We start from the raw sequence: 11,547 nt of genomic DNA, 5'->3' as shown, positions 1-11,547 counted from the left end.
CCCCTCACCCTCTAAGTTATTTATGATATCTCAATAGTCACAGAAATGCAATCAAAATGAATGTTTCATAACACTACTATACTTGTTGAAACTTGCAGCATATAAAAAAGCATTTTAAAGAGATATGTCAAAACTGCCACAGATATTTATAGATGTTAGTCATTTCATTCATACTAGCGTCACATTTATTTTACAATGAAGGATTAAAAACTGTAGGGAAATTATCTGTACCATATTCATGGGCTGTAATTCAAAGATTTATTAATTAAAACTTACTGAGTAAGAAATTATTAACCTTGTGAACGTAATACTAATAAACAACAGTTAACTCTTCATAATATGACAAATGTCTAGATGTTAATACTTTTCCTTTTGTTTGCTCTGAATTCACATTGCCACTCACCCTCTGTGATCATGGCAAAATGAGAAGAAATGTCATGCTGGCTCAGTGCAAGGAGTCATTAGAATGTTGAGGTGGCATGGTACATTTTATTTACAAAGCAAAAAGTTTTTTTTTTTTTTACAAGAAATCCTTCTTAGATTTGTTGATAAATGATCCTGACTGTCCTCAGGACTACAGTTGTATTACTTTTCTGTATGCATTACATGAAAACATTGATATACTTTGAGAGCTAGCACGTGACTGAACAGCATCTTAACTAAAAACATTTTCAAAGCGTGACAAAAGTGTCTTCTTAACATTTTGGCCCATAAACACATACAGAATTGGATTCATAAAACTATTTGTTGTTGCAATGCCTTTAGAGATAATTATTCCTATCGTAAGGGTTCTTACAGAAAAATGGTGGTGCCATACTACCAAAATACTGATAAAATAATACGGAAACCAACAAAGAAAAAATGTCAAAACAATGGTTATAATAACTATAAATGGCTTTTTTGATTGTGAAAGTCTGTTTTTACTAATTTTTAAGGCAATAAGTGTGTAGCATATGATCATGACCATTAATGGAATAAGAAATCCAAATGATAATGTAATAAAAGTTACTGCTTGCTGTCTAGTATGTCTGATTTGCTTAGCTGCCATGTAAGTTAATTCAGTTTTGCTGAACAAAAGATAGTTGGTATAACACATTGTCTTTTCATTGTATGTATATGTATCACGGAAAATAGCTGATGGCAAACTAAGAAGAAATGCAAGTGTCACAGCTCCAGCACAGACAAAATACGCAGTCTTTGGTTTTCGATGGTTTTGTGACCAGACTGGGAAAATAACAGAAATGCAACGATCAATACTTATAATTGTCAAGAGAAAGACACTGAAAAGCATATTCAAGTTATAAAAAAAAATGATTAAACTTGCACATAAATTTAGGAAAAATCCAATTGTAATCATCTGCAATCTGTACAATTTTAAAAAAGATAAACAGTGAGAAAAAGAAATCGGTGATGGCCAAGGAAAGAAACCAAACAGTGTTGACAGATCTCTTCATTTTGAAACCTACAACCCATATTACAAGTCCATTTCCAAATGTGCCAAGCACAAATGAAAAACTATGAAGCACAAGGCCAATGATTCTAATGTGATCTTCATTTTGAAATTCAGTTGTTTTTGCAGTAGAAATGGTGCTGTTGTCATCATAGGCAGCAAAATCTAGCTGGGGAAGTTAAACATTGATCAGTACATAATAGAAATTGTTGATATATAAAGCATTAGTAATGCATTTATACAACTTTTAACTAAAAATACAGTTCAGTAAAACATTTATATCATTTTAATGATATTTCCACAAACTTTTGCATTACCAAAGTATATGCATGATTAGATTTGGCACCAGTAACTGTCTAACCAAAAAATGTTCATCACCGTTTTACACAAAATTTAATTTGCAAAATGTGTGGCTAACACATTAGCAAAGAATATGCAGTTGACATAAAATTGTGGTGTTCTCTGGATCATTCTTTGATTGAGACATCTGCAAACATGATGACTTGAGCTGATTTTGTTTTAAAAGCATCTGATGGACTGTACTGCTTAAGCAGGTATTCCTAAACAAGACCCAGCTATTTTCTGATTTTATGCATTCTTTATATCTTCCTAATTGCTGGCAGTTATATTTTGCCAGAATTTTATTAAACCCATCTTTTTGTTATTGTTTGCTGGCTGCAACAGCCTGAAAAGTCAGCTCACTCTGAGTAATGTGAATGAATAATGGACATTTGTATATAGGAATCATTATGCCCTAGTAGACTCTGAAATATATTAGATGGCCTCCCCAATCAAGGCAATTATAATTATCTCAGGTACATCTTTACCCAAGGGATGCATATGCATATGAAGTAGATAAGCTTAGATGATATATGCACACATATGAATAACAGATGTACTTATGCACTACAACATTCCTGACTTATGGCATTATATTGATATATCCGTTTTTGGCCTCCCTCTTCTATATGCACAGAGATATGCTTGGTTATATTTGTTCAGTATAAGACTCCTATGTGTTGAGTACCATTGTATAAGTATGTGCACTCATTTTATACTGGTTTAGCCTGTAGTTCTTAAATGTTTTCTGTGTTATTAATAAAAGCACATTGAAAAAAGGTGCAACTTTTTAACTTAAATGTTATAAGAAAGCTATTTTTTCCCAGCTGTGTGAATAAAGCCATCAGTGTGCTTTTTCCATCTTAAGGTCTCATTGAACTAGTTGCAAGAGTCTGCTTTTATTTTTTTTATTATCATTATTTTTATTATTTAATTAATATTACAGGATTGGACGCTACCTAATTGAGCCCTGTTGCAGCAGGAGGCTAGGCAGTAAAGCTCAGTGGAAAGTGTTATATATTATAAATAGTCTTATACAAGTGCTTATACAACTGCTCCATATGAGACTCTACAGTTATTGATACTATTATCTGTAACAAGTTGTTAGAAAATAATATAGTATACTATAACATTCTTACCTTATCAATAGGCAGAACAGGAACTGTAATATATAAGAGTTACATTTGATTATATGCATTAGCCTATATCTCATCACATTACCAGTGGTGATGTCATAATAGTAAAATCATGTAGAAGAAGGAGGTTTATATGATAAAAGATTAAATTTATGGTGAAGTGAATGACAATAAAAGATATTGCACACCAATTCTAAGTATACTCCACAAATGAAACCTTAGCTGCAATGCAATGGGCTTCTCAATAGGTTTGCTTATAGAAGACTTTTTTGAAACAAGTCAATAATTTTGAAGACTTGCAGACTAGACATATCCAGTGGTGTTTTCTGAAGAACTGAGGTAACTAAAATCTCTTCTAGATTAGTTTGCATAACTAATTATAAAGAACTGAACATTAAAAAAAAACATTTGGACTTAATACTTATTTTTGAGTATGAAGAATCTCTCTTGTTTTCCTGTCCAACCTATCCAACACCTTTTTGGGGCCAGTAAATCACTCAAAAACTGTAAGTTAGAACAGGAAGAGCAAATTGCTATAGCTTGGACTTTATTCCTAGATGCCAATGCTGTTATCAGTATTAATTTTAGTCTTCTAACATATGCCTTACTAAGTTTTATTCACATTTGTTCGTATTTTATTGTTGATCCTTCATCAATTCCCAAATATTTTTAAACTTCCTCTTGCTCAAATTCTTTTATATCACATTCCAGTCCCAGACTGATGTTTTCTTGTTGCTGCAGCTTTCCTGCTTTAAAGGTTGCATTTGCACATTTATCAAGACCAAATGACATTCTTATATCATCTGAAAATTTTTTTGACAACTTGCAATTGTGCTTTCAGTTCCTCATCTGATGAACTATACAGTTTTAAATTATCTTCAAAAGAATATAAGTCTTTACACTTTGTTGTTTTCTGAGAGCCAGATTGTAGCCATGACCTAATCTGTTAAGCAGACAGCTTAATGGGTTAAGCACATGACAAAGCAGCAGCAGCAGCAATAGAGAGTCACCCTGGAATATCCCCCTTTGAATTTTTATCCCTGGAATAATAATTTGTCCTTTATCATGGCTTAACCACAAAGTGGTTTGCCACTGTTTCATGGTTGCTGCAATGTAATTGATCAGTATAGGGTGTATCTTATGCATTTTAAACATTCTTTTACCCATGGATGTGGGATACTGACAAATGCTTTTTTTGTAGTCCATCTATGTCATACTAAGATTCTTCCCCTTTTTGCTGTTCTCCATTAAGACTTTATTTAATAGCAAATGATCCTTTGTTCCATATGACTTTCTTTTATTATCCTTTTTATTCTATTGCCATGATTGAGTTTTCTTCTAAATGACTATTAACTTTGCGCACAGCAGACTTCTTCAGATAATTAAACCTCTGGTGCCTTGATTATTTATACAGTTCTTGGGTAATTAATCAATAATTAAATCAATTAAACATGCATTATCTTTTAAAGGTACAAGGGGACTGGAGGTAGTAAATTTAACCTTTCATCAAGTCCCTTTAAATGTATTAAACATTTTTTCTGTATGCATTAAACTGCTACTATATGTCCTAAATTATTAGGAATACAACCAACCATTAAAAATTGACAATACCAAATTTCTAATCAAGAACAGTACTAAAAATTATTAAAAATTATTAAAAATTGTTGTTATATGTAAAATGTATATTAAATTTTATATACATTTTGATACAATACTTTTCATTAATTTATCGAACTTTTTTCATTAAACTACCTGTTTTATGTCAAACCAAACTGGGTTAAAAACCAATTGAATATTCCATAAGAGTTAATTGTCTTGTGTGTTGTGCTGTTAAGCACTATTTTATAACCAAATACAGTACAATGATAAAAAATATAATTGAAGTGCATAAAACTCTTAGGACAGAATAAATGTGTTGAAAAGCACACATATTAACTACATCCATAGGTGCAAGGTTCTGTTTATAAAAATAAAAAAGTAAGAAAGTTGAAAAGTTACCAATTTTTGACAGGGAAACTTTTCCCCTAGATTAGCTAAATCCCACAATCTAGTGGGTAATAAAAAGGTGGGGTAAAACTTTAGTTTAATCAGGAGTGTGTTGAGTATATTGTATATAGGGGGTGTTGTAATAAGAGAATGTGTGTATATTATATAAAATTAACAAATTTCACAATAAAATGCCTTTATAATGTTATACCTTTGTAAGGATACAATCATACCGAAGCAGCTTTGTCTATAAGAATAGCTTTTATGTTAATATATTCATTAAGACCAGGAGCATAGTTGGACCTCAGTCTTAATTGCCACTTTATCTCTCTTTGCAATAAAATATTCTTGATGTCTCCTCCCCTGTTGTTTACTTTAATAAAGTCTAAAATGCCAAATGAAAACCCAGCAAAACCGTCACACACTAAAGAATGTTTATAAAGAGCACTGGTATCTTTCTTCACTTTAATGTCATTAATATGTTCATATATTCACTCCCTAAGTGTTCTCTCGGTTTTGCCCACATAAAATGAGGGGCATTTTTTACAAGTGGCCAAATAGACTATCATTTTGCTGCGGCAATTGCCTTTGTGAAAAATGACCTTACTATTTAGTCCATTTTTCAAATTAATATTCTCCTTTGGATTTATATATACACACTGTCTACAACACCCACACCTGGCTGTTCCTCTTTTCCTTTCAACAGTCTTAAATTCCATTTCAAATAGTCTTTTGAAATTTGTACCCGTTTTGTAAGAAAACAATGGTTTAGTACCCACTTTTTCATATATTTCCTTGTTTGTCTTAAAAATAGACCAATTATTTTCTAAAATTTTACTGAAACAGTCTGAAAATCCATTATATTCAACTAGACAAGCTCCAGAGAAATTTTTCTTGTCAGATGTAATGTTTTCCTTTGGTACAAACTTTTGACCTAACAATGGTTTATATTTGGACCCCCACCCCAAATAAACTTCATCCAAAATTTCTCCCACTAAACTTTTTGGATAGTCTCTTTCTGTAAATTTTTCCATCAGAAAAGCAAATTCAACCTGTAAATCGTTGAATTCGGAGGTCATTCTGGCTATTCTTACCGCCTGGCCCTTAATGATACTTTTTTTCTGATGAAACGGGTGTTGGCTATCAAAATGTAAATAGCTGTTACACCAGATATTTTTTCTAAAAATGTTAGACTTAAAGCCTTGAACTGTTTTACTGAGGGTAATATCCAAATAATTGATGCTCTGATTTTGTATTTCATGAGTAAATGACAGAAAGGTAGTAGTTTCATTTATATATTTCATGAATTCATCAAATTTACCCTCCTCGTCATCCTCCCATACAAGAAAAATATCGTCTAGAAACCTGAGGTAAATTTTTATATTTTTCATAAATATACTAGAAAAAATAAACTGTTCTTCCCATCCAAGGAGAACAAGGTTGGCATATATGGGGGCACAGGCTGCCCCCATAGCCACTCCTGTCACTTGTTTGTAGTGTTCCCCTTGGAATGTAATGAAGTTGTTGTCCAAAACAACTTCAGTCAATTCTAGTATTAGTCTTTTACTGTCCAATGGCAGATCCAAATATTTGTTAACACAATCCTCAAAGTAATTATAGCCCAAGTCTCTGGGTATACACGTGAATAGGTCTTTCACATCTATGGTAACCATTTTACAAGTTTGGGACCATAAATTGTCATTAATTTTCCCCAAAAAATCCCATGAATCTTGGACTAGATGTTTCTGTGTCCTAACAATTCCTTTGAGATTTTGATCAATATATACAGCCAATGGGTGGGTTTTGGACTTTCTAGCTGAAACTATAGGGCGAAAAGGAGGCTTCAATAGATTTTTATGTATTTTAGATGTTCCAAAAAATTGTGGGACACGTGAATGTTTTTGCTTCAAAAAGTTGTAAGTTTTATCTTCAATTCTATTTTCAATAAGATATTCTTCCAAAAGAGAGTCTATTCTTCTGTATGCTATCTGCACTTCATTGTATGAAACAGTAGAATATGTGTTTTCATCCATCAATAACTTATTGAAAGCATCGTTGTAGGCCTCCTGGTAAAAAAATTACCACACCCCCACCTTTATCTGGCTGCATGAATCTCAAATCTGCCTCTTTCCTTAGATTTTCCAGTAGTGTTTCCTCATCTTTTCTTAAGTTCCTTTCAATGATACTTCCCTTTGTATGTCTATATGTTTCATATATGTCATTAGTCACTATTGTTTCAAATGTGTGAATAACCGGGTGTAAAGGCGGTTTATAGGTACTTTTTCTACAAAGTGTTGTAGGGGTTTCAGTTGTATTCCTTTCTGTATTAATATGTGATGTATTTTCATCAGATACATTTCTGTGTTGATTAAGAACTTTCAAGTTCAATTTTCTAAGATATAATTTTAATTCTAATAGTATACTGCCTAAATCACCACATGTAGTTTTAACAAACTTGAAGCCCCTAGAAAACAATTCAAAATGAAGCTTTTCCAGCTTTAATTCTGTATAGTTGTGTATTTTAAAACCTTTGTATTGAAATGTAATACCATAATCATCCTTTTTAATTACATCTATCTCATTCGCCTGTTGCTGTTTTTCCAGGCAAAACCGCTCCCACCCGTTAATTCCTGAGGTCCCGGGTCGGAGGGATTCCTTTGTTTGTTTGCCAATCTCTCCGATCTCCTGGGCCCTAAAAAAGTTTCAGAGGGCTCTTGAAAGGAATCCAATTCATCCATATAGTTGTTTCTCCTCTCATAGGTTTTTCCCTTTTCACCTCCATCATAGAATTTTACCCTTTTGAACCCCTCTGATTCTTTCTGGTTGTAAAAATGCCTTTCCTTGTTGATAGTATATTTCCCTGAATTTTTCCATGCTTTCTGAAAAGGAAGGGGATAACTTTTACCTTTCTTATACTGTTCCCTGTCTCTAAGTAACTTACCCTGTTTTCTTGTGTATACCTTGTCAACTTTAGTTTCAATTCTTTTTAAAATATTGAAATATAAACTTTCATGTTCTTCAAATAACAAATCATTCACTATCTCGTTTTGAACATTATTAACTTCATCCAATAATTTGTTAAGTTGCACTTCATTGTACTTGATTAATTTGGAAATAAGAGTAAAACCACATTCATCAAAAAAAGAATAAAAATCAGCTAACACGTTTTCCGTATAACAAATACCAAATGGAAATTTGTAAAACCTAAGTCCCTGAGGGACCATTTTACTAACTAAACATTGATGCAAATAGTTGTTATCAACTTGCAAACATTTATATTTGTACAACATTTTTTCAAAGTCAAACATTTTGTCCTTTAAGGAAAGCGCTCATTTCAATTGTGGAATTTTGCATTAAAGGTATTTTGGTCTGTTCAGTACGGAACTCTTTTCTTTATTTTTTGCTACTGGTCTTTGCTGTTGGATATGACTATTAACTTTGTGAGCACCAAATCCAGTGCATAGTTTATATGTCTTTGGAAGGAAAGTTACTGGTCTATAGCTATTAGGATAGCTTGAAGGTTCACTCTTAAGTAGGAGTATTGTTTTTCCTGTTGTTAATTAGGCTGGTGTCTGTTAGAGATGTGCATATAAATAGTTCATACTCATGGCTAAATCTTCATGTAAAGATTTTAATATTTTTAGCCAGAAGTTAGGTGTTGTATCTGTTCCTGGGGTTTTCCATTTAGGAACTTTTCTTAACTTTGTTTCGTTATTTCAATCTCTCTGGTTGTTACTTCATCCCATTTCATGTCTTGTACATTTGCACTTCTTATTCTTTCTTTTACTTCTTCTATCCACTTAGCATCTTTTGTAATGCTGCATGGGATATTCATAGATATTTTTCCAAAATGTATCTATTTCTTCTTTTTTGTGGTGTTTCATTTCCTTTTACCTTGTTTCCCAATTTTCTATAAAACTTTTTGGGTCATCAGTAAATTGCTTATTTTGTACTTTTCCTTTATATTTATCTGCTTATCTTCTAATTTTTTCTGCCTGTGCTGATATTTTTTGTTTATTATTTGCACAGTAGATCCTGATCAGTTCTGATACTGTGCATTGCTTTGAGCACATCTATGTTTCTGAATATTTTTGTTGATTTGTCCCCTTTTTTATACTCTTCTAGCAGTGACACTTCTTAATTGCTTTGTAGTTTTCTCTGTTCAACACTTCCATGATGACATTCAATTTCTCCCCTCCTTTCCCTTACCACCCTGTGTTTTTGTGGTAAGACTTTATCTGTTATTAATTTAACTGCACAGTAATATATCCTATTTACTTTGTATCACATGAATATCTAAGGGCAGTCCTAATTACTGTCCTCATTTGTTTTATCAAACTTCTAACTTTTGGATTTTATTGACTTTCTGTAGTCTGTTTCTCTCATTGATCTTAATATGTCTGTCCATTTCTATTAAATCAAGCAACTCTTCTCTTAGATTATTTTCCTTTAAACTGAGGGCACATTCTTTGTTTTCCATTTCCTGCAGGCGTTCTATAGAAAGCTCCAGTGTATCTTCCTGTGCCACATTCCCTTCAGTTTCATCCTATGTCATCCGTTGCTCTTTCATATGGGAGCTCACTGGCCTATCATTCTACAACATTGACTGCATCAGAGAATAAACAGTTTCAAAACAGTTTAAGAAACTTCTCTGTATGGAAGATTTTCAGTCCATATATCTCTAGTTAATCACTGAATATTAATCAAATCAGACAATAGAAGTAGAAGTAGCGAACTTAAATTCATCTTGTCAAAAAAAAAAACAAATATATATATATATATATATATATATATATATATATATATATATATATAATATATGAAATATTGTACAGAATTACTAAGCGTTCAAAAGTAATCCAAGCAAGGCAGGCAGTCTGTTTCCAGTCGAAAATCCTTTATTAAGTACACAGACGAGATCCAAGTAAAACAAAATTAACCGAGTAAAAGTTTCCACACAATCTTTTTAAATATATATATATATATATATATATATATATATATATATATATATATATATATACTTTTTATCAGGCAAGGGAGTGGTTTATTGTGCTGTAAAACAAAGTGTTATCGGTACACATGTTAAATTCATATCCTTCAACCATCGGTGGTCCTTCCCTACTTAGTAGCTGTCATAATAATGTAACCCTTATGTACTTAATAAAATTTATAATTATGTGATATCTCTCATTTAATGAGATTATTAAGTCTGTTATTTTATCCAAGACAATATACTACATGGCTGGAAATATATCAACCTTAGTCTATTTGACAGTCTAAAAATATATATAAATATATACATATACACTTTGCATGTAAAAATCATATTCTATTTCATAACCTATTGTTAACAAAGATCACTTTCGTTCTTCTAGGTTTCTTCAGGTCTGTGTACAAGAACCCCAAAAACTATCTATAAAAATATTACTGTATAATTAGTAAGTATTATTACACATCATTTTGAATAAAGTAGAAAAAAAGAGAACAAGTAAAAGAAAAAATAATAAGAAAAAATGTAAGATAATGGAAACAAAATATACACTTAAATTAAAACTAATTTAATGCGATATTTAAAACCAACTGGTAAAATAAAATAAAATAAAATAAAATTAGTCATGTAAACAATGTGGCATTTTTTTAAGTTCCAGTACACTTTTAATTGAACAGTAGTAGTTTAGTCCAGACTTCCTAAAAGAGCTCTGCTTTAATTGCCACATGAGTTCATGTTTCTCCAGAATATTCGGGATGTTAAAGAGTTAAACAGTTTCCTGTTCCTTCACTTGCTGTTTCAACTTCAACTGAATGTTTGTACTAGTTTCCTATGAAACGCTCCAAAGTATCTTGATATGGCAACTGATCAGATGTTTTCCTCTCCACAGGTTTCTCCTTAATTTGAGGATCCTTTGCTCTATCCTGTTGTGATATTATCTGAGTTAGATTTTCCTAAACTAAATCCTTCATGTTACAGGTAATCCATAATCTCAGTTTCTATTTCTTTAACTTCTCTATTACTAATCATGTTTTCTACTTTTCCTCTTTGTTTTCTAATTTTTTGTATTGTAAAATTTTCTGTGTCTAGATGTCTTTGCCTATATTTGTCTTCAAATATCTTTGGTGCTGCTCATTTTGTAGTGATTAGTTTTGCTTCTCCCCTCCTTGCATAAATATTGCACCGTATCAAATCACTTTTTCTTTCCCATGCTCATATTTCTTCTTCAGATGTCTCCTGTTCCTCCTGTTTCTCCTTACTTTGGGGACTCGTTTCATCATGCTGTGATGTAAGCTGTGTTAGACTTTTTGCACTAAATCCTTCACTTCGTAAGTATTCCATAACTTCATTTTCTATTTTTTTAATTTCTACTTTACTAATCTTCTGTTCTATGTTCCCCCTTTTTGATTTTATTTTTTTATTGTTAATTTTTCCATATCTGGGTGCCTTTGCCCATATTTCTCTGAGTATCTTTGGGGCTGCCTTTTTCATGTTGATTAATGTAGTTTTCTCCTTTGGATGAATATTGCATCATATCAAATCTTTCTTTCTTTCCCATGTCTATATTTCTTTTTTATACTTTTCAAAAGTCTCTAGATTTTGTTATTTATATTTTCACACTTCCTCAGTCACTTCTTTTTATA

The 11,547-nt window shown here is 31.9% G+C and overlaps 1 protein-coding gene across 1 annotated transcript; it reads right to left on the bottom strand.

Annotated features, from left to right (window-relative positions):
• Nucleotides 1-482: 482 nt before the first annotated feature.
• LOC122800263 (chemokine-like receptor 1) lies at nt 483-6,944 on the bottom strand. Its single transcript, XM_044069753.1, is given in 3 exon segments — nt 483-1,319; nt 1,321-1,619; nt 6,006-6,944. Coding segments are annotated over 3 exon segments (1,902 nt in total). The 3' UTR covers nt 483-655.
• Nucleotides 6,945-11,547: the final 4,603 nt, after the last annotated feature.

The sequence above is a fragment of the Protopterus annectens genome, chromosome 4.part0 (assembly GCF_019279795.1).
Source record: "Protopterus annectens isolate FY-2018-M chromosome 4.part0, PAN1.0, whole genome shotgun sequence".
Taxonomy (NCBI): domain Eukaryota; kingdom Metazoa; phylum Chordata; order Ceratodontiformes; family Protopteridae; genus Protopterus; species Protopterus annectens.
The sequence above is the reverse complement of the archived record's forward strand: the minus strand, read 5'-3'. Positions and strand labels throughout refer to the sequence as shown.